A 23349-nucleotide genomic window follows, 5' to 3' on the forward strand; every position below is an offset into this window, starting at 1 on the left:
CTGAAGACTATTTCTGAACTTGCCCAGATCTCACTGCTCTCCTCTGTAGAATGAGGACATCGGCATCTGCCTCGTGGTGGGTTTCCAAGAGACACGGATGCGAAGTGCTCATGACCTGCTCTGCACACAGGGAGTAACATTTGCTGGTTAACTTTCAGCCTTGTCAGTTGTCCAGGTGGCAAACCACAAACAAGACAGAAGGACTAATAGTGAAATCCATCTCTCATTCTTACCAGAAGGGGTAAGAAGGATGGGAGAAGCAGCAAAGGGATTAACAAAAACAAAGTACAGATGGAAATGCTATAATGAAACCTGTTACTAAATGCTATTTAAACACTAATTAAAAAAAAAAAAGTGGAGGACTGGATAGTTGGATCTGTGGTTAAAGTGCTTGCCTGCAAATTCTAATGACTGGGGTTCAATTCCCCATGAAAAGCCAGATGCACAAAGTGGCACATGCATCTGGAGTTTGTTTGCAGTGGCTAGAGGCCCTGGTGTTCCCATTCATATTTTCTATCTGCTTACAAGTAAATAAATGAATAAATAAATATTTTTTAAGAAAGAAAAAGTCAGGATAAGCCACTTTTGAGGCACAGCACTGATACTGTACAGTTGGTCACACACGTACACAGCACAGGTATTGTAACTCAGTTACATACAGACACAAGAACTGATACTGCACACTCACAGTTGCATAGAAACTTAAGCAACGATGCTGTAAACTCAGTCACATTCATACACGGCACTGATACTCTATACTTATCCCCCACCCCCACACACTCATATTGTATACCCACACAGCCACAGAGACACAAAAGCAAACCCCTAAGAGATTTTAAACTCCTCCTATCTTTAGGCAAGGGAAAGCAAGGGGATTAGGTTAGGACAGTTGAGGACAACAGACTTCTAGATGCTTCTTGAGTGCTCCAGAACAGGAAGCTATAAAACCTAGCAGCTAGCAACCTACTGATGTGGCACATTTGTCAGAGCTCTGATGCACCTTTCAAACTTGAACCATGACCCAGCTATTATGACACCATCAGTCTTGTGTGGGTAGGAGGAAGATGAAGAGTCTGGCGAAAATCCGCCTTGTAAGCATATTTTAGATAAACATTTCTTAAATGATTAAGGAAGGTTGCATGTCAAGGGAGGCGAAGGCATTTCCTAGAAAAGTCTCAGGGGAGTTGCCCACAACAAAGATAGTACCAAATAGGCACCACTGCTAACAGTTTGCCCTCCAAAATGCAAAGTCAGCACAAGTGACGCTGGGGGCTGTTTTAGCTCTCCATTTCATTAGCATTACACACTCCATTTTCTTCAAGTCACTGGAGCTCAAGAGTCTAGCAAGAGTGGGGCTCCCACATCAACATACCCAGTAACATTGACAAAAAAGGGCTAACAATTCCTTAGTTGTGAAGCACTTTTCCCAGCTACATTTTATGTACTGACTCATTTAATTCTCACACTTCATGGTCACAAAAAAATTATTCTTTTATTTCCATGTTACAGAGAAACAAACCCAAGACACAAAAGGTTAGATGACTTCTCAGGAGAACAGAGAACCAATCTCGTATACCGATAGTCCCTCAGCAATGATCAAACCAGAACAACATCCAATCTCCTGTATTTGGAGCATGATGCTCCCGTGTTCCGCATCTGTTCACAGAAACCGCTGCAGGTTTCCGGCATGCTTCACCTTCTAAACCCTACAGAAGCCTCTCTGCTTCCATGTAGCTCCTGCTCTGGTGGAGAAGGCAGGACAAAACCTGTTGTCCTCTGGCCCTCAGGCAGGGAAGGGTCACTGTGAACCCTTCTTACTTGTCAAAAACTGGGTGTTTCTGGCAGCAGACTGCAGCCACTGCCTTGATTTTGGTGCTACAAGGGAAGAAAACTTACAGGCAAGTAGTTGGGCAATGTGTCATTTCGTGGCCAGCACAAGGGTGAAGGGCAGAGGGAGGGATGAGCTAGATACGGCAATGGCACCTGAAGCAGACACTGCTTCAGCTGACTAGCTCAATGAGCTGCAAGCTCACCGGGTTTCAATCTTAGAGAGTTGGGAGGAGCCTGGAAAAAGTGTCTTGGGGCTGAGCATGGAGCAACCTTCTATATCACAGGAGTCACAATCAGAATCTCGGGGTTTTGAGGCCCTCGTCCAATCTTAATCCACCACATACTACCTGAGGTCTGAAGCAAATAATAGCATCCCCGATATGGGAACCAGATCAAATAGTTTTATCAGAAAAAACAGAGTAATTGTACCATGACTTCTCAGCACCTGTTCTGTTCCAGGCCTTGTGCTAGGGCTCCACTGTGAGCAAGAGCTCTTGTCCTTGCCTGCTCTTATCCTGTGATGTGTGCATCACCGTGTTGAGGATTCTGAGGTGATGTCCGGTGACAACACATTGGGGGGCAGAGATGGAAGCTATTCATTCATTACTGTGCCACTGTCTTCCAAGAAAATGGGACTCGGCTAGAAAACTTCTGGAGGGTCACTAGGCCTCTGTGTTCCCCACCCACACATGCACACACGGCTTCTGACAGCACCAACCTGCTGGAGTGCTCAGAGGTGAAAAGAGCAAAACACATTAACTTGTCAGACTCCTGCTACCCAGTGACTAGCCCTGGTCACAGAACTATTCAAAATTAAAATGAGAATAACTGAAATAAAAGAAAACGTTCCAGTCCTTAGTCGCGCTGATCACATGTTCAGGATTCACAGAGGAGGACAAACAAATCCGGGACCCAGCATAACCCCGCCCCCACGCCCCCACCACGCAGCAGAGCCGGGTAGACGCTGTCCCCAGGCTCCCTGCACCTCTGCCCCAGCAGCCGTTTAGTAGCAGTCTTCAGAGTCAGAGTCCGAGCTTGAGCCCTGCTGGTTCTGAATCTGACTTTGCTTCCGGTACAGATACGCCACCTGAGGAGAGAGGAGCGTGTGGGAGGGGGGTGTGTGTGTGGGGGGGGGGAGGATCAATGGTTCCTCAGCTAGGTTAGCCCCATATCCACGGTTCCAGGCCAGAGCCAACTCTGAGAAATGGCCAAAGTCCTAGGTAGTCCACCCCACTTCCCAGGGTCTCACCTGGGCACTGGTGGTGGCTTCCTCTGGATCCTTATCTTCACGGACACGAACAAACCGAGGGAAGCGAAGGGAGATGCCCTTGTCACTGTCCACCTGGGGGAGGGGACAGTAGTGTAGACTCTGTCATGTTCTAAAACACAGGGAGCTGGCTGAGTGATTTGCTATTCAGTCATCTCCCTTCTCCACCTTAGCCTCATCCTGATCCACAGAACGGGTGGTAAGGATGAAAGAAGGTGGTAACGTGGTCAAACTCCATGTCCGTGGCATATAACTGCCTAAGAAACACCGGCTGCCATGGAGGCCACCATTGTGAGGTGGGAACTAGTGCAGCACAGCAGGCAGGGAAGGACTCCAGCACGCAATGCAGGCTCCAACCCAGAGGCAGCGCCAGGAACCGTGTCTCCTCACCTACAGACAGAGGGGTTCATGCTGCCACACCCCTCCATCTCTGCAGAACTTAAACAGGTAACGTGCTAGTTAGTAACCTAGTGCTCATGTCACAGTGAGCACAAGATGAATGCCAAACTCCTTGTGTTCATGACCGGGGGGGGGCCTGCCTCCCTACTGTGAAAAATTTAAAAATGATGAGATAAACTGTGCCTTATGGTACATACCTGTATTTCTAACTATTGGGGAGGAAGAGGCAGAGAGGATTTCATGTTCAGGACTTGCCTGAGCCACACAGGAAGAGTTCAAGGCCACCCTGGGCAATTTATTAAGACTTAGTCTCAAGGAAACAAACAAGAACAACAACAAAAAAAGTAGAAAAAAAGGAAACAAAACAGGCTAGGGATACAGGTCAGTGATGATGTTCCTATTTAAAATCCATCAGTGAGGGGCTGGGGCCTGGCTCAGCGCAGTGGTAGAGCGCTGGCCTAGAATCCCCCAGGGAGCAGCGTGAGGTGCAGCTTGGTGGAGCAGTTGGCAGTCTGTGCCTAATCAGGAAAGTACATGCCAGCAGGGATTTGGAGGATGAGCATGTACAATTTGGTTGCTGGTGTTTCAAAAGCTGTCCACTGCCTCGCATCTTCCCTGTGCTGCATGCTGGCTCCCATGACTGGTCCAGAGGGCCACATCACTGGCCTGGTCTAACATCGACCTCAGCTGTGGAACTAGAGGTGGGTGGCATAACAACCACCTCTGGGTAAGGACGCAACTATAGTTATGATGTCACTTGGGAGAAGGTGTCCTGAGCCTTTTCCTTATAAGGTATGAGTTTGAAAAGTCACTCTAGAGATGTAGCCCAGATGAAGACACTGGGAGGAACAGGTAGCTGCTATCTTTCTATTACTGGGGAATTTGTCTCTATTTTAAAGAGTGATTGATGATCTCATCTCATCTGACATCCAAATACACTTAAGTCTTCTTGACCACTACACAGGAAGAGCAGATGTGACCCCAAGGTCCCTCCTAGTCAGCTCCTCCCCAGGCTGCCACACTCACCAGGCCCCGGGCAGCAGGGTAGATGGGTGATAAAGAGAGATCTGCACACTTCACCTCCCACACAGCACTCGGGTCCAGCCAGTGGTCAGGAGCCACAGCCCCATCGGCACGCACATAGGGTCGTGGAGTGGGCAGAACCAGGGCCTGGAGTAAGAGGGAAAGGAGAGACATTCAGGCCTCAGTGTCAGGACCCAACGATGGGGGAGTGAGGGATGAGGGAAGGACTAGGAAAATAGGGCAAAAAGGCAGGTGGCCCTTAAAACTGCTGCATAAGCAGCAGATATAGGCCCTGGCACACCCTCTCTCTCTCTCTCATAATAAATAGATAATTTTTTTGTAAAAAAAGAGAAAGAAATAGACTGTTGGTACATGTAACAATGTTGAATCTTGAATGTGCTAAGTAAAAACAGTCAATTTCAAGAGAAAAAAAAAAAAAAGCTGTTGCATAAGGGGGGGCAAGGGAAGAAAGGAAGAAAGATGAGACCATGGGCCTAGATGAGATATTAAAGATATAGAGGTAGAGGCCTAGAGAGACAGAAAGACAAAGAGAGGGACAGAGAGCAAGAGAAAAGGAGATGGACTCAGAAAGGAGGGGGCAAGAAAGAAGGGGACATTTACCCAAAGAGGGGAAAGAGAGATCCAGAAGAGGGTAGAGACAGAAAGGGGGAGGAGGGAGAGACTGAGACTCCTAGGGAAAAAGCGGGACACAAGGGTAAACAGCACTTCCCATGGACAACTCCCAGAACCTTGTAATGGTGCATGTGCTGCCTGGGGACAGCTAAGGTGGTCAGCTCGGTAAATGAGGCCTCTTGGCCAGTATCATCAGTGAGTAACAGGCAGATCTGGAACTAAACCTAGGTGTGCTAGGATCTTGTGCCAAGCCCCAAAGTCAGTGGTGCTGGAGCCCTCAACAGAGGAAGCATGGTCAAAGGGGTAAGACCCAGTAGCTGGCAGCTCACCTGTAGGCTCTGGTAATGTTCCTCCAGCTCTTCGTCACTGAAGCCAGTTCCTAGCTGTGGGGAGGAGGTAGCTGGTCAGAAGCTCAGCTGGCCAGCTGTTAGTCCAATATCTTGCCTTGCTCTGGCTATCTAACCACTGATACCCATGCACACAGACTGTCCCCATCCCCTTCTGGTCCCACAAGTGTGCCCAGAAACCAGAGGATGAAGATGAAGTGGGGTAATGATGCTGGGCATTAGGCCAAAGTCCCCAGAGGACAGCATCACCTTCTGGCAGGGTGCAATAGCCACACACTGTCCTTTGTTTTACAGACAATCTGTCTTCTTCCTACTATGTCTACAAGAATCTAGACAGTGCTCTACCGCTGAGCCACGACCCCAGCCCCTCACTGTCAATTCTGGACAAGTGCTCTACCTCTGAGCCACGACCCCAGCCCCTCACTGTGGATCCTAGACAAGTGCTTTACCTCTGAGCCACACCCCCAGCCCCTCACTGTGGATCCTAGACAAGTGCTTTACCTCTGAGCCACACCCCCAGCCCCTCACTGTGGGTTCTAGACAAGTGCTCTACCTCTGAGCCACGCCCCCAGCCCCTCACTGTGGACTCTAGACAAGTGCTCTACCTCTGAGCCATGCCCCAGCCCCTCACTGTCAACTCTGGACAAGTGTTCTACCTCTGAGCCACGCCCCCAGCCCCTCACTGTGGATCCTAGACTAGTGCGTACCTCTGAGCCATGCCCCCAGCTCCTAACTGGTGGCTTCTACACATACTTCAACACTGAACTACATCCCCAGTCCTTTTAAATTTTAGAAGTTATGGTTGGCTCTAAGTTGCCCAGGTACACACTGATCTTGCAATTCTACTCCACCAGGCTCCTAAGCAGCTAGAATTATAAAACAAAACACCACACATGGCTCATGGTTCTTGTCATTTTCAACCTTAATGCTGCCAAGTTTTTTTGGCCTAGCAAAAGAACAAACACCAAGAAAATATTAATGCTTTATACTGGCAAACATCTTTAAACTACTGGAATGTCCCTTTGTATTGTTGGCTTTATTACTATTATTTTTAATTATTGCCATATTACTGGCTTCTGTCCTAACAACAGATCTTTTAAAAGCTCATCCTAGAAATGTAAAATGGTAACAGATTGGTGGCCAAAGATATGACAAGTCATAAAACTACTTTGATCACATGGGTGAACATAGGTACCAAGGTATTCCTATGAACCCAGCAACAGAGTGAGTATTATCTACTTCCCTCCCACTTCGGTGGTCAGCACCCAGGGCCCAGCACCTTGCATATGGCCTGCAGCTCCTCACTGTCCTCATCGTAGGCAGCCAACAGGAAGCCCCCATACCGGCCAGCCCGCTTTCCCCGGCCCAGGTAGGCACCGATCACCACAAGGTCCAAGGTGTCACCCACGCCTTCAAGGTAGTCCTTCTTCAGCTGAGGGAAGTAAGCAGGGGTGAGGGGTGCCTGGGCAGAACCTCACTCCTGGAGGCTCGTCAGTGGGCTGAGGCTAGGAAGTTTAGGTGGGAGCACCAAGGGCAGTGGGAAGGATGGGGGTGGAAGGACTTCTGGCCTTGAAATGGAGCAAGTGGGAGGAGCTGGGGGAAAGGGTGCTGAGGAGCATCCTGTGCTATTTATTTTTGAGCAAGGGTGTCACTGTATGGCCCGAGCCGGCCTGCAGCTCTGAATTCTATAGCTCAGTCTTCGGGTGCTAGGGCCACAGGCCACCACACTCTGCCTGGAGTCATCTTGAATCCTACTGTGCCTCTGAGACAGAGGTCAACTGACTCCATTCATTCCTTGCACACTCACTCATGACGAAACACCAGCTGTAGGTCGTGTCAGCGCTCAGGACTGGAGGCACAAGAATGCACACGTCCTGAGACAGGGAAGGCTAGGTGCTCACAGCTCTCCTTAACCGTGCTTACTGCGGCCCTCCATCCCAGTCCTCACTGCCCCTTCTCCACTCACACATCCACCATGCCACCTCATGCCACACAGCAGCCCCACACCCTGTCAGTCCCACTTCTGCCCAGCTCCCACCATACAAGCCCTTAGAATCTCTTCAGAGCTGCCAGAGGACCACTGCAAAAATGACAGCCGGACCACGTGACTTCCCATGAGACCCCTGCTGGCTGATGAACCCTGGTGTCACCTCACACAGCCCAAGATCCTGTGTGGGCTATGACCTGGTGTCTTTTTTTTTTTTTTTTTTTCCTAAGTAGGGTCTCACTTTAGCTCAGGCTGACCTGGAATTCACTATGTAGTCTCAGGGTGGCCTCAAACTCACAGTGATCCTCCTGCCTCTGCCTCCCGAGTGCTGGGATTAAAGGTGTGCACCACCACTGGCCTGGTGTCTTTTGATCTCCTTTGCCTGCCCTATTACCCCACAATGTTTGCCCCATGCCCACTCAGCACCTCTGCATCTGTGGCTCTCCTGTCCAGATGCTCCGCCCTGTCATCTCACAACCCACTCCTCCCCAGTCTCCAAGGCTCGACTCAAATGTCATCTCTACAGGGGATTTCTGGATTGCTCAGGGCTATCCCAGACCCCACTGTCCCCAGGTGACTGCTTTCATCATGAGCTCATCAGTGACAGACTTTATCACACACACACAAGAGACACTCCTTCTTATGTCTCAAACAATGAGGAAGGCTCAGGTAGAAACCAGACTTTGCTTTCTCACAGTGATAAACCCAGGACCAGGACTTAGGCTGGCCAGTGCCCAGTCAGTTCCTAAAGAAGTCACTAACCATGCCTGATAGAGGACATCTGACAGGGGTGGGATGGTGAAGGGCCTCTGAGCTTACAGGTCACAACTGCAGACCAGACATCAAGTGCCCAGTAGGGACACACTTCCAGGCCAGGAAAGCCAGGCTGAGGTAGGAATCACCTTAAGCCAGTTGTGTGACCTCTTGGCGATCTCATAGGTGGCGTCAACATCCAAGGTCTTCACCATCAGCCCCTCACAAGAATCTGTGGGAGACATGGAAGCCCAGCCCCATGGAAGCTGTAGCTCACCCAGTCTGGGCAGACCCCAGGAAGGCTCCCAACCCAGGGAGGGAGAGAAGAGGGGTCACCCTCACCTTTCACTGACTGTTCCAAGAATTCAGCAATCTGTTCAATGTCCTTGGTGTCCAGTGAAGTGGCAAAGACGAACTCACCCTCTGTCTCCACAAAGTTCTCCCGGAGCAGCTGCCGACGTCGTGACAGGGGCTGGCGAACAAGAGACTAAAGAGAGGGCAGACGTCACTGAGGAAGTAAGGCTGCAGAGGACCAGAGCACTCAGGCAGCAGGGCTCACACCGTCACAGTAAACACACAGTAAACAGAAAGCCTTGGAGAGGGCAGAACCGGCACTCAGCAAGGCTGTGAGAACTTAAAGCGCAAGGAGAGGTGTCATGGGGGAGCGCAGACTCTACCTGGAGTTGGCGACCTCAGGAGCGTCCAGCAAGTGGCCGCTATCCTGCTGGAACTACAATGGACGCTTTGGGGCGTCACGGTTAATTGTTAACACTAGATCAATATGAACATAAACACAGCAATGACCATGAGGTAATATGCATGATTCCAAGAGGATGTTTCCTTACACTAATCTAGGAATTAACACCTTTAATTCTTAAACAGGGCAGAGTTAATGCAGTGATCCCTGGGTATCTAGAACCCTCTGTAGATACAAAATTCATGGGTGTTCAGGTCCTTTATATAAAATGTACTATGCCAGGTATGGTGGCTCACAGCACTCAGTAGGCTAAGGCAGGGGGATCATGACTTCAAGGCCAACCTGTGATAGAAAAACTATCATACACACACCCCTTGTTTATATGCATAAATGACAGGACATACTTGACCTGAAGACCTTCTATCCAGGAAGATACTGTCACTCACTTCACTTCTCTAAAATGAACTCAGTCGCATGGAAGCAGACCTGCTCCCTGCAGCTCTGTTAGTCAGGCACGAGTGGAGCCCACTCTCTTACAGCCACCAATTCACGGGTGGAATAATACAGTCCAGTTTAAGATCACTGGGGCAGATTCAAATCTGTACTTGGCAGGGAGCCTTTCCTTGTTCAGCATCACACATCTCAGGATACAGAGGGAGAGGCACAAGTTTCTTGGCTCAGATTCCCCCAACCATCACAGTACAGTGCTCCTCTCCAGGTCAGGGCAAGAATGCTCCCTGAAACAGAAGACCTGGGCCTCATAACTGGTACCCAAGACAGGCATGTTCAAACTTACTAATCTCAGGGACTTACACTTTTTAGGGGGGGAGGAACAGCAGTTACTCAGAGTGGGAACCCAGAGCCTCACAAATACTAGGCAAGCCCTCTGTCAGTGAACCATGTCCCCAGCCCCTCACTGGTGGTTTCTGGGCCAGTGCTCTAATATTAAGCCACATTCCCAGTCCCTGATTGTCCAAGCCAGAGAAGAGCTCCATCACTGAGGCCTGCCCCCAGTTCCTCAGTAGTGGATTCTAGAAAAGTGCTCTACCACTGAGCCATGCCCCTAGCTCCTCATGGTAGATTCTAGACAAGTACTCTACTACTGAGCCATACCCCCAGACCCTCACTGTGGATTCTAGACAAGTGCTCTACCTCTGAGCCACGCCCCAGCCCCTCACTGTAGATTCTAGACCAGTGCTCTACTGCTGAGTCACGCCCCAGCCCCTCACTGTGGATTCTAGATAAGCTCTGCCACTGAGCCAGGCCCCCAGCCCCTCACTGGTGGGTTCTAGGCAAGAGCTCTACCACTGAGCCATGTCCAAATTCCCTCAGTGGTGGGTTCTAGTCAAGTGCTCTACCACTAAACTACATCTGTGGCCCTCTGTTTTATTTTTTATTTTCAGATGGTCTCTGGATTCTAGACAAGTGCTCTATCTGAGTCACGCCCCCCAGCCCCTCACTCTGGATTCTAGACAAGTACTCTACTGCTGAGCCACACCCCCAGCTCCTCACAGGTGGGATTCTAGGCAGGCATTCTACCTAGACCCTTTCTTTACTCTCTTGATAAGCACAGAGAGCTCTCTCTCCAATGGACCTCTAATAACAGAGTCACAACTCTTGATGTATGCCATATTAGACAACAGAAATAAAAAATTTAAAGCATAGGTTTTTTTGGGGGGTGCTGGTGAGATGACTCAGTGAATAAAGTGTATGTTTTATAAGCATGAGAACCTGAGGGCAGATTCCCATAACCCACATAATACTGAACACTGTAGAACCAGCATCTAGAGTGAGAAAGGAGGCAGACATGGCCCAGAATCTTGAAGACCCAGTTAGCTTAGAAAATGCAGCAGTGAACAATGAGAGACCTGGCCTTAAACAAGGGAGAGGGCAAGGACCAACATCATACATAGGTTGTCTCCTGACTTCAACAGGTGCAGTGCATTGTGGCATGCTGGCCCACACTCACACACATGAACACGCACACACATACCAAAAAAGAAACTATAGTTGTTAATTCATTTCAAAACACAAGCCCAGTGTGGTGGCGCATACCTTTAATCCCAGTACTTGGGAGGTTGAAGTAGGAGGATCACCGTGAGTTCAAGCCCACCCTGAGACTACAGAATGCATTCAAGACCAGCCTGGGCTACAGTGAGACCCTACCTCAAAAAAAAAAAAAAAAAAAAAGCATCCACTATTTAATATGTTCACTCAAGCAGCACTGTTTTTTCTTTTTTTCAATGCTGCAAATGGAACCCAGGGCCTTGTACCTGCTAGGTAAGTGCTCTACCTCAGCCACTCCTCCACCCTCCAAACAGCATAGTTTGTTAAAACATATCCATATTTTAAAAATAAAGTAGTAGGAAGAGCACTGTCTGACATCTTTACACATACTATACAGTCTGATTAGAGAGGCTCTCCACCTGTTCTGCAGTGACAGCGTAGTGTGCTGCCGTGGTTATAGAACAGAAAGGAAGTCTGCTTCCCACAGACGTGACACTGGAAGAGGAAGACCTCCCAGATAATGCTGGAAGGGCTTGAGGACACTGGGTTCCTGAGTACACAGTTTGAAGACAATCACCTAAGCTCACTGATGAGGCGGAATACGAAATGGAAGCCAGCTACAGTTCACACCATCCCGTAACCTTGATAACATTGAGGCCATCCATCACTGAGCAGGGACTCACCTCTCCATTGAGGTAGATGAGATCAAAGGCATACAGGCACACCTGCACTTGTATCTCTGATGCATCAACCTCCTGGTTGGGACAGAATGAAGAGGTGTAGGGGAAGTTAGGATGGCTCACAGAACCCCTCCCATCATGCCTCAGGCATGATATCTAAACCCCCTCCTTCTCTGTGAAGGCCACACAACTGAGAAGGCAGTGATGCTGCTGGCCTTGAGCCCTGAATCAGGAAAGTTCTCAAGTAATTCGGACCTCAGTCCCCTGCACCAGATATTTGCCCTCCCAGAGTCCCTAGCAGCTAATAGTGGTCAAACACCACATCTGGCCAGTCAGTCAGAAAGGGACAGCCAGTTAAGGTAGTGCTGTGGGGGTTTCTGGAGCAGGCTTATTATAGTGAAAGAAGAGATACAGGAAAAAGACCCTTCCACCTTTAACTGTGATGTCAGGATAACAATGTGATGGCTAGAACAGCAGTGGCCACTTAGTCCAAGGCCAACAGGTCCATGTCCAGACTCGTTCTGCCATTTTAGGGATGGGGAAGGACCCAAAGCCAGGACTCGGAGGCAATGCTACCTTTCGTTTGCGTGTTGTGAGCACTTGGAATGGCTGGATCTGCTTCTTTTCCCGGTCCCAAGCCACAGCTTCTGTATCCAGGATGAATGATGTCACTGAGGGCAGTTTAATCTGCAGAGTGAGGGAAAAGGTTAAAGGACAGAAACAAGGAGGCTGGAGAGATGGCTCAATGGCTAAGGCACTTGCCTGCAAAGCCTAATGACCCAGTTCAATTCTGCAGTACCCATGTAAAGCCAGATGCACAAAGTGGTGCATGCATCTGGAGTTCGATTGTAGTGGCTGGAGGCCCTAGTGTGCCAATTATCTCTATCGTTTTCTCTCATCTCTCTCTGTTTGCAAATAAATAAGTAAACTTTTAAAAAGACACAAATAAACAGATTCTCTTTCTTCCTGCACTGTCAGGATCCATCGCCAACTGCTGCTCACCCCAGAGACACTGGACACACAGCGGCCTCAGCCCCACTGAGAGGCATAAGTGTCTCAGGAATTGTCATCTGGACCCTCAGGGTGAAGACACAGGCATCCCAGTCTGGAGCCGTTTGGCAGCAAGACATTAGCAAGACTTTAGCACGTACATGCAAGCAAGATTATGTATATTCAGTGTCAGTAGCCATTTGGCTGGGCTTAATAGTCTTTTGTACTGAGAAGTGATTGAAGTGCAAAAACTCTGTAACAGGAAGGAGTTTTTGATAGAAACTTGTGTGAAGCTCATGGAATTTTTGTCCATGGAAAAACTGTTTGTAAGAAGATATAAAAAGGAATGCTGTGAAATAAACCTGGCTTCAGACCTGGACTGGGGTCCTTGCTTTCATTCTCTCTCTCCTGTCTTTCTTTAATCTTCACTCCCCATCAGGCTCAGGCTCCGGCACATCCCTGTCTCCCCCTCCTCTCAACCACACTCAACTCCCAGTGACCCTGAACATCCCCTCTAGATCTCTGACTGCCACATACTCCCTACCTCACTGCACCTGACTCTGACCACCTGAGCTGTGGATGGTCCCTGACCTGCACCCTGCAATCCACTCTGTAGCAGCCAGGGTGACAGTGGCAAACCCTGACTATAACTATCCTGTACATCCCTCATAAAAACCATCCTGGGCCAGGCATGGTGGCGCCCGCCTTTAATCCCAGCACTAGGGGGTTAGACATAGCATGATCCCTGAGTTTGAGGCCAGCCTGAGACTACATAATGCAAGCCTCCAAACCTGGGCCAGAGCGATGCAGACAGACACTGAGGACACTCAAAACACATCAAAGCAGAAATCCACAAGCTGCTGAGAGCACAACACTAAAGCAGACTTAAAGCACACCCACCACTGCTCAGGGAAGTTTGTGGAAGAGCCACAGGGTGGGAAGGAATATCCAGAGACAGAGCCCTCCCACAATGACAGACTGCTGCTCTCACAACTCAGAACCTACAACTACATGGTGAATATCAGCATCCCACCAAGGAAGCCCTCAGTGGAGTGGGGGCAGGGAGAAGGTACCAACCTATTATGTGTCCATACAAAGTTTCTACTTAATTAAAAAAAAAATCCTGTAACTTCCCAGAGATGTGGGGACGCTCCTGCTTCACTTCCACATCTAGGCTTTTGAGCATACTGTCCCCTACGTAATGCATGTCGTCCTCCCCACTCTCCATATCACGTGGATCATCTCTTCTGGGAAGTCTTCCTGTCCCTCAGTGAAACACTGGTAAAACTCCAGGGTGCCTTTCCTGTCACATTGCATAGCTGTATGGTTTAGCAGCCAGGCTTTCCTGACACATAGTCCAAGTCAGGTTTGCTGCTGCTTTTAGACCTTATCTCACTCAGTACTGCAGCCTTGGGCATGTTATAGAAGCTCTCAAATGACCACGCCCCCAGCCCCTCACTGTGGATTCTAGACAAGCTCTACCTCTGAGCCACGACCCCAGCCCTTCGCTGGTGGATTTTAGGCAGTGCTCTGCAGCTCAGCCACGCCTCCAGCCCCTTCCTGGTGGATTATAGGCAAGCTCTCTACCAAAGCACACACTGGTCCAGCTCTGTTCCTTCGCTGCAAGCCAGTAAGGGCAGAGCCCATGGCACATTCCAGTTGTGCTATACACCCTGGCTCTAGCACAGAAAGGGTGCACAATAAACAGCTGCTGAAGGAATGAGCACAGGAACTAAGACACAGAACATGGCACACTGCACGAAACCATGCAGAAACAAGGTGTGATGATTCAGAAGCACAAGGGAGGTTGCCCCTGGTGGATGGATTTCAAGACCAGAGGAAAAGGACGGGCTAAGTCAGGGACATGAGCAAACCCTTGGGGTCATGAGAGCAAGGGAAGATTTTCTGTATTGACTAGGGTGTTTAGCTACAAGGGTGTTCAGACGCATCAGATGTCACTGGACTGCATACTGCACATCTCAACCAGGTCCTCTATGGAAACTTCATGTTGGCAAAGCTGAGTTACAAGAGCACACTGGGCACGAAACTGACAACCCACAATGCCTGCTGCAATGCCCCGTGGCCTCTAGCACCGACAGGCCGGCTGGGTCAGGAACATGTGCTCCCTGCTCACCGGCGAAACCCACTTCCTAACTGAGGACAGACAAGACGAAGTGGCCTTCAGTGGAGGGCTGGAACACGCGCAGGCCCCTTGCAGAGAAACTGCTGGCTCCAGGCCCAGCTCTGCACCACGCCTAAGTTTCTGATTCTGAGGTTCTAGCCCTCCACTGTCCCTGTGACCCTCTCCCTACTTCCCTGCCGGGCAGGTTACGGTTCCATTTTACAGGATCCTGTGTTCAACAGTGTCCCTGAGATGGAGCCAAGAGGTGATGGTGGGAACAATCCAGGAGAGCAACTTCCCCCATGGGAGGACAGACTAAACCCCTTCCTTCCCTTTGTATCGACCTAGAAGAGTACCATCCATGAGGGACTCCACAGAGATCAGAATGTGTGAAAGCTGGCCACCTAAGGACAGTGGAGGCAGTCAGGAAATGGAAAAGGCCAGAGCCTGCCTCAGCCTTCGGTCACCTTCCTCCGGATTTGAGGAGCAGGAAACACATGCAGCACGGGCTCTCAGTCTGCAGAAAAGTACCTTCATCCTAAGCAAGCCTCCCTGTGCCAGGCTGGCTTGACAGGCCTGGCAGGTCCTCCGTGCCCATAACCACAGGGACAGATGCTCACCTTGGGGATGCGGCTGATGATGTCAGGGTACTTCTGCGTGTTGTCCTCTTGATTCCTGCTGAATATCTTAACCTCCCCACCTTCCAGAACGTGGATCTGCCACAGTGAGGGAGAAGAAATCAGAGCCACATTCTCCCCATGTGGTACTTCCTCTCTTTAGACCCCACCTTCACAAGTAAAAGGTTCTTGAAGCTCAGGAGGAGCAGCTGGTGCATAGACCTGAGAGAATCTGAGTTCCCTGCAGTGTGGAGTAGGCCATCTTTGCTTTCGTTCTCTCCCTCTCCCATCTCCTCCCTGGTCTCTGCAAGCACATGTGTCTACTATGCAGTGAGCATGACAGGATCTGAATGCTGTCATTCTGTAAGAATCACTGTGGTTTCTACCACTGGTTTATTTCTTTGCATGCAGTCTGCTCACAGATTTTGAGCACCTCACATGTATTTTATCTGTTTTGTTTGTTTGGGTTTTTTTTTTTGTTGTTGTTGTTTGTTTGTTTTTCAAGGTAGACTTTCACTCTAGTTCAGGCTGACCTGGAATTCACTATGTAGTCTCAGGTGGCCTTGAACACACAGTGATCCTCCTACCCGACTCCCGAGTGCTGGGATTAAACGCATGTGCCACCATATTATCTTCATATTATCTAGATATATGCATCACATAGATATTTCAAATATAGTTTGAAATCATGACTACTGTTAAAAGTTGTTTTCCAGGGGCTGAAGAGATGGCGTAGTGGCTAAGGTGCTTGCCTGTGAAGCCTAAGGACCCAGGTTCGATTTCCCAGTACCCATGTAAGCCAGATGGACAAGGTAGTACATGCATCTGGAGTTTGTTTGCAGTGCCTAAAGGCCCTGACACCCTTATTCTCTATCTCTACTCACTCGCAAATAAATAAATATTTGAAAAAAATGTTTTCAAATTTGCTTCTCAGTATTATTTTTCAGATCCATTTTGGGCACTATGGGTGTGGAATCCTTGCTGTAACTACCTCACAACCCCACACACCACCCCCTTGCACACTCATCCCTCCCCATGAGAGGAATATCAAGCTTGTTCCAAACTCTGTCAGACAGAAGGGTGACAATATGCCTTTGTCCAGACCCCAGGATCAAAGAAGTCTCTGGCCCTGGCTCACAGGAGGTACATGCCTGTCACACAGGTGCCTCCCCAAATGGCTGTCATGATGCACCATGGGAAGCCAGCACTTCCTGACAACTCTGCCATAGGCCAGGACTTCTGATGACTCCCTTCCCACAAGCTGGACGCTGAGGGCATTATTACACCCACTGAACAGAGGGGACACTGACCAGAGATGAGAAGGTGACCTGGGAAGGAGGTGGCAAGAGGCTGGCTCTGGGCCCTGGCCATGAGCTTGGAGGGGAAGGCCTGTGCCCGCCCTACCTGTGCCCGCTGCCCGTCGTACTTGTACTCGCAGGTGAAGGCGGCTTCCTCAAAGCGTTTCAGAACTTCCCGGACACCGCGAGTGGGATGGGCCAGCATCGGCTTCAGAGGGACACCTAGGAGGAGAGAGGAGAGCAACTGACGGGAGACGGCTGGCAGAGAGAAGGTGGCAAGAAAAAAGTAGAGGGACAGACAGTGGATGCTGCAGGGACACCCACAACCTGTTCTCTTGCCACTGTGTGGAGGGACCACCCACATTGCAGAGGGGCCACGTGGAGCCACATCCCAGCCACCCTGGCACACGGAGAAGGCTATGTGAAAGGAATAGGACATGGGCACACATTAGTCACATCCTTAAAACAGTAACTCCCTCCCTTCCTCTTTCCTGACCACAGTCACTAAAATGACAACCTTGAAATGGCAGAGGGACAAAAGAAAGGGAATCTAGGACCCTGGATAAGTCCTGCAACCACCCATATGTCCTCTGTGGCTGCCTGCCTTGCTCTGGATATGTAAGAGCATGAGAGATTTTCTCTCTCTAGCCAACACAATGTCTTCTGGGATATTTTTGCTGAAGCCCAAACCCTGTCTAGTGCCAAAGAGAAAACCCATGGATAAAGGGAGTTATCTCAGTAACGACTACAGGTTTGATTTCTGGTGGGGCAGGTTCTCAGACTATAGCTGGGTACGTCATCTCACACTGGTCCACAGACCCTTCCCCCATCCCCAAGGGCCCGTGAGGTAGTAGTACCTGGACTCAGCCTGCAGTGCTCTGGGAGATGCTCCAGGCCATGCTCCAGCAACACAGGGATGATTCGGTCCAGGTCAGGAACCTCGCTAGGATAAGGGATGAGGGGTGGAACAACAGCAAGATGTGTGGGTATGTGTGTGTGTGTGTGGGGGGGGGATCTTTTGGTTAATCTCTACCCCTGCAGATGGATCCCAAGGCCTTGCCTAATGCTAGACAAGGGCCCCACACAGCTACAGTCCCAGCCCCTCACCATGGACTCTAGGTAGGAGTTGTACTGCTAAGTCACACCCCAGATCTTTACTGTGGATTCTAGGCAAGCCTTCTCCCACTGAGCCACACCCTTAAAGCTTTACTGAACAGCACTGTGGGTTCTAGACCTCACATGCTGTCTGCATCTCTGCCTCTTGCTGCTAGCTGCTGGGCCACTGTCACCTTCCTGATCTGTCACTGTCCTTATGCCTAGTACTACTTCTACCTAGATCACTGCCCTTTGCTTTGTCACCTGCCCATGACAGTCACCAACGTGCTGACCACTGCCCTCATGCCCCACCCTGCATCTCACCAGAAGGTCTGCTTCAAGATCATGCCTTGTTCCTCCAACCATGCCTTTCTGGCCTCAGCTGTCTTGCCTTTCCCAGCATCCACCACGGCTGTGGGAAATTCTAGAAAAGACCCATCGAGGCTCAGATAGGTACCTTGGCTGGTCTGCTGCAGGGCCAGGAATGAGGGGGAGAAGAACCTGGGGTTGCAGAAACCACAAGGCCAGGGGTAGATAGAGGACTTCTGAGGAGAAGGAAAACCACAGGAATGAGTGATGGGCACCGAGACAGGTCAGAGCTACTCACCTTGCCCAGGGGGCGTGAGGCTCACAGCTTGGGCCAGGGCAGTCAGCACCGACTGTTCAGCCAGCCCGAGGCGCAGCCGTCCACTCAGGGACCTGGGGAAAGAACAGTAGTCTCGCCGTCTCTGCTTTGCACCTGCCGTCCCACCTTCCACAGTTTATAGAACCTCATCAATAGCAAAACAATCTTATAGGACCTCTTAACAACAGCTAACTGAGATCTGCTGAAAAACAGTAAATATCACTGGCATTCGTTTTTTTTTTGGGGGGGGAGGATTGAAAGGGAGCAGAAGGAGCACACACCTGACAGGTGCTCAGAGAGGGAGGACAAGCCACAGGTTGGGCCTGGAGCGGGTCATGACTCCACTGCTAGGTGTGGTAGTCAAGACTAGTGACTGCACAGGTGGCTGACCCTCCTGCTTCCATCCTCCTCCTGTCAAATGTAGTGAGGATAATGGAGTTCCGCACACAGAATGGCTCATTGCTGAGGTAGACGGCACAGGACAGAACACTCAACAATGGCTTCAACATGTGAGCAGCCAGTGACTTTGTTCCCACCATCATGGCCAGCACAGCTTCATGCTGCACTCGAGGCAGGGCAGACTTCACTCATCAATCACAGTGTTAAGTCCAAGCTCCTTCTCTATGCAGCAACACCAGTCCACGAACACACGCTATTGTGACTTAAATCTGCAATGTCCCTCAAGGTACTTTTTGAATACTTGTTCCATGCCTGGTGGCACTATTTAGGACAGCTGTGAAACTTTGAAGGCGGGGCCTAGCTGGTGAAAGTAGGTCACTAGGGACATCCCTGTCCTTGCTTCTGGCCTGTCTCCCAGTGTGCTGTGGTGTGAGGAGTCTCTACCATGTGCTCCTGCTGTTGAGAACTCAGCCACGCCTTCTTTGCCAACCAAAATAATTCTTACCTCCTTGCTAGGTAGTCTGACCACCAAAGTAAATGATTCAGAGCCCTGTGCTCCCCTCCTACACTCTTGGAGTCTGGGTCTTGCTGGGGTTCCCCTCCCCAGAAAGCAGTCTGGGTGTTTGCCATGTCTCAGGCTGCCCGGCTCTCTCATGCTCACCTGCCTGGCGCAGGTGCTCACCTGGCGATGTAGCGGGCTTCTGAGTAGCGGCAAGCAACAAAGAGACCTTTGATGATTTCTATCTTCCTGGCTGTGGACTGGAGGAAGTGAGGGAGAACAGGTTAGGGTTCCAGTGGTCAGAGAAGGGACCACCCCACTCCCCAGCTCTGGCAATGCTTCCCCTCCCACCCCCCATCTGCCTCCAGTTGAGACGATGGCAGTGAAGTCTTTCAGCATTTACAGTACTGACCCCTTAGGAGGCTCGGCTAGTCTCCAGGGGAGGAGACTCCTCCAGTTGTGAAAATGGAAGAAAAGGTTACTCTGCACCCCACAGGCTAAAGTGAGGAGACCTGGCACCAAACCGTCAAAGCAGATGGCTCCCACCTTAGGTCCCAGAAGCCCAGCTACCCTGCCCCACTCACAGTGCTGCCAGTGAGCCGAGCAATGTCACGAAACTTGTTGAAGACCCCTGAGGTAGTCAGAGGGGGCGGTGGCAGCATAAGCCTCTGGGTGCTGCGGCTACTCTCGGCCACCAGCCCCACGTCACCCTTCTCAGCTACTTCAGCCCGGATGGCCTCCAGCTGCCGACCTTGGTGAGGGAGACAGTGGGGAAGTGGTGAAGTGGCAATGTGTCCTTTCACCAGAGGCCAAGTGGTAAGGGGATGATGCAGCTGCCTGTGCGCTTGCACTAGAGGACTAGGTTTTCTTCAGTAGCCTGGCTTGTCAGGCTTCCTCAGGACCACACATGAAGCAGCTCATTAAATACCTGACTCCCATTACATCAGGGGAAGAGCCCAAGGGCCAGGCGCTATGCGGCAGGCAAGCAGCTGGGCAGTCTCACCTGCGCTCACGGACGTATGAGAGGGGCGGAAAGCCACGAGGCGAGACGAGGCCACTGGGAAGAGGGTGGACAGAGCAGAGCAGCCTACAGAGCCCACCCTAGTTGGCCATTAACACCCTCCAGCATCTTGTTATTCTTTCTGTTGCTCTACTTTTTTCCCCCTACTTGTGTTACTGCTGTGTATGTGTGTGTGTGGGCATGGGCTTGCCATGGTGTGTGCAGAGGTCAGAAGGCAACCTCTGGTGTTTCTCCTCCACTTCTATCCTTTCGGGACAGGGTCTCTCTGCAATCACTGGTTGCAAGCTTCTGGATTCTCCTGGCTCTGCTTCCCAATGACAAGGCACTTTGGGATTAGAAGTGTGCGCCACTTTGCATCTGGCTTTCCATGGGTACTGGGGAATTGAACTCAGGCCTGCACACTTTGCAAGCAAACACCTTTAACCAATGAGCCATCTCCACAGCCCCTGATCAACCTTCTGAAGTTGCCAATTTAAAATACGAGACTGCTAAGCCTTGCTTATGTCTAGAAGGGGGTCCAGCCACACGTATATCTGAAGTAAAAACAGAAGGCTGCCAAGATGGACATCCTGACATCTCTGACCAGTGGCTCATAACCACTGGACCCCACACCATGTCCCCCTGGATACTCTGTGACACCTCACTTCCAATATGCATGGAATGCAGAGATAATGAGAACTGAAAATGCACATTTCAGGATAATGCCCTGCTTCTAACAGAGCAAGGGGCTTTAAAGGGAAAGTGTTTTACAACCAAACAGCACGCACCTCTGTCTATGAGGCTGGGCCACCATGTAGAAGAAAACATGAAGAGAAACAATGAAACAGCCAGATCTCATGCTCTTGTGTCTATGCATGGACATGCCACAAAAGGGACACTAAAGTATTAATGGTAAGCCTGTAAGATGTCCTGACTTGTACTGTCATTGTGATGTGATTTCCCAACATACTGCCTTGGGCAGCACTTGAGGGCCATGAGTTGTGTTAGCTGAGTGCTAACAAATGAAGGACAAAAGCACAGAGGGGCATCATATGTAGCGCACTGTTAACTGCCATGGGAGGATCATTAGTCCTTTCTGAGCCATCAGTCAGCTACTTGTTACTTGCAGCTGAGCACTCTCACTGGCCAGTCTATATACTGGGGCTGGTATTATGTCAGAGACAGGTTAAGGATTTGGGGCTCATCTCCTATGGCTACTGGGACACTGTACCTCCTTTTAACCTCCAATCATTATCAATCTCTGTCTACCATGAAAGCCTCCTCCAACTCCTTAATGATGAAGTCCCTGAGCCAGCCCTAAGCCCTCCAATGTCCTCCCTGAATTCCCTCTCCCTGGGGAAATGAGAACTCCCAGAACTTTCACCACCTGAGTCACACTGACCACTCCCAACCTCAGCCCACACCGTGGTCGGTGGAGCTTTAGACCAGGCTTCACCTTGAACGCTGGATGGCCTGGTGGGACCCACAGATAAAGGCTCCTCATACATGAAACCATTTAGAAGTTACCAACCCGCTTGTAGACTGCTCCTCTCCAATCCAAGACTACTGTCCCAACACAGGCCTAGCCTCCCTTCCCTGAACTGCTGCTTCACTATGCAGCCCCCAGGACCCTGCGAATCTGTCCCTGTCAGGTTCCTGTTGGCCTCTTCCTGTACCTTCACCCATGCTGCTCAAGTCTTGTCACCCCACCATGGCGCCTCCTACCTGTGGCCTGAGCCACTGCCTTGATGAGCACACCATCACCAATGCCCAGCTCCAGGCCCTGCTGGGGTGGCCCGAGGCAGTTGAGGCTGAGGTACAGGACAGGGAGCAGGTCTGGAGGTGACAGGGCCACCACAGAGCGCAGCAAGTTGCTCAGGGTCTCTACCATCTTGAGGCTGGAAAAGAGGGCAAGTGGGTGACTGCCTGGTTCTTCTAGGTCAAAGTGGGGTGGGAAGGAGGGTATGTGTCAATAAAATGAACAAAAGAAAGGAGAAAGAAAAGCTCCAAAACAGACCTAGGTGTGTGACTCATAATCATAGCACAATGACAGCTTGCTAGTGAAGAGCGACTCAGTATGACAGTGACAAGACGGTAATGATCATACTTAAAGAAGGAATGACGTACATGCATGCAGGCGCGTGCACGCACACACACACACAGAGGTGACATTATCATCCTCAGTTCGCAGATGAAGAAACAGAGGCACAGAAGACTGAATGGCTTGCCCAAGATGAGAGAGCTAGGAAGTAAGCACTGGGCTGAGGCTATCTGCTCTGGAACCCAAACTCCCAGCCGCTAAAATCAGTGATTGTGCTGCCTCTGAAAATAAATGCACTTCTGTCTGGGTCACTGCAACCAAAAACCATGGCTTGCTGTGGTCCCACTAAGGTGACCTAATTACCAAGGGAGCTTGTGTGAGCTGAGGAGATAGCTCCGTTGGCAGAGACAACTGGTTGTGGTACTGGGGATGGAATGACCCCAGTAATCCCAACACTCAGGAGGTAGAGGTAGAGGATCAGAAGTTAAAGGTCATAACAAATTCAAGGCCAGCTTGGCCTACATGAGATCTTGTCTCAAAAAAAAAAGAAAAAAAAAACTTAAAAAGAGAGGCTATATATTTCTTAGAACAAGACTGAGAACAAAATTCTTTACATAGTAGAGGAACAAGAGACACACAAAAGCCCCCATTCAGCAAAAGCCACACTGATGGTTTTTGCGGGACACTGCGCAAGGACAACTTTCTCCTCAACCCACGTCTGCTAGGCCTCAGCTCTGAATGTGACATACGGCGTGGATCCTGGACTACACGTGAGGATGGAAGTGGGAGAGTGCCAAATCCAAAGGAAGATGTGGATCAGTAGGTCACATAACAGACTTGTGTTGACACTTTGGTTATCGAGTAGTGTCCTACACAGACACAAAACATGAACACACAGAACGTGGGGATAACTCTATCAGTTTTGAAGGTCCTGAAAATCTAAAATTACTTCAGTTTTGCTAGGTGATAGGGTTAGGACCAAGTAGGCCATTTCTCAGTTTCCGTAGAAGCTAACCCCGGTGCTGTGTTAATTTCAGTCT

General features: G+C 50.1%; 1 protein-coding gene across 4 annotated transcripts in view; it reads right to left on the reverse strand.

Moving 5' to 3' along the window:
- Positions 1–1473: 1473 nt before the first annotated feature.
- The window catches only part of Lig1 (DNA ligase 1), a 50317-nt gene continuing 28441 nt past the window's right edge, over positions 1474–23349 (reverse strand). For all 4 annotated transcript variants that reach the window (XM_004672804.2, XM_045133814.1, XM_045133815.1 and 1 more), the window contains exons 12-28: positions 21994–22166; positions 19853–20019; positions 19452–19528; positions 18353–18444; positions 18070–18169; positions 17508–17593; positions 16757–16872; positions 15356–15451; positions 12200–12310; positions 11627–11698; positions 8582–8726; positions 8389–8471; positions 6779–6931; positions 5482–5535; positions 4523–4666; positions 3080–3172; positions 1474–2917 (exon numbers count right to left, since the gene is read on the reverse strand). In XM_004672804.2, the coding sequence (XP_004672861.2) occupies positions 2834–2917; positions 3080–3172; positions 4523–4666; positions 5482–5535; positions 6779–6931; positions 8389–8471; positions 8582–8726; positions 11627–11698; positions 12200–12310; positions 15356–15451; positions 16757–16872; positions 17508–17593; positions 18070–18169; positions 18353–18444; positions 19452–19528; positions 19853–20019; positions 21994–22166 (1846 nt within the window). In that variant the 3' untranslated portion in view covers positions 1474–2833. The remainder of the gene's footprint in view (positions 2918–3079; positions 3173–4522; positions 4667–5481; positions 5536–6778; positions 6932–8388; positions 8472–8581; positions 8727–11626; positions 11699–12199; positions 12311–15355; positions 15452–16756; positions 16873–17507; positions 17594–18069; positions 18170–18352; positions 18445–19451; positions 19529–19852; positions 20020–21993; positions 22167–23349) is intronic.

This window comes from Jaculus jaculus, chromosome 14 (assembly GCF_020740685.1).
Source record: "Jaculus jaculus isolate mJacJac1 chromosome 14, mJacJac1.mat.Y.cur, whole genome shotgun sequence".
Lineage (NCBI taxonomy): Eukaryota > Metazoa > Chordata > Mammalia > Rodentia > Dipodidae > Jaculus > Jaculus jaculus.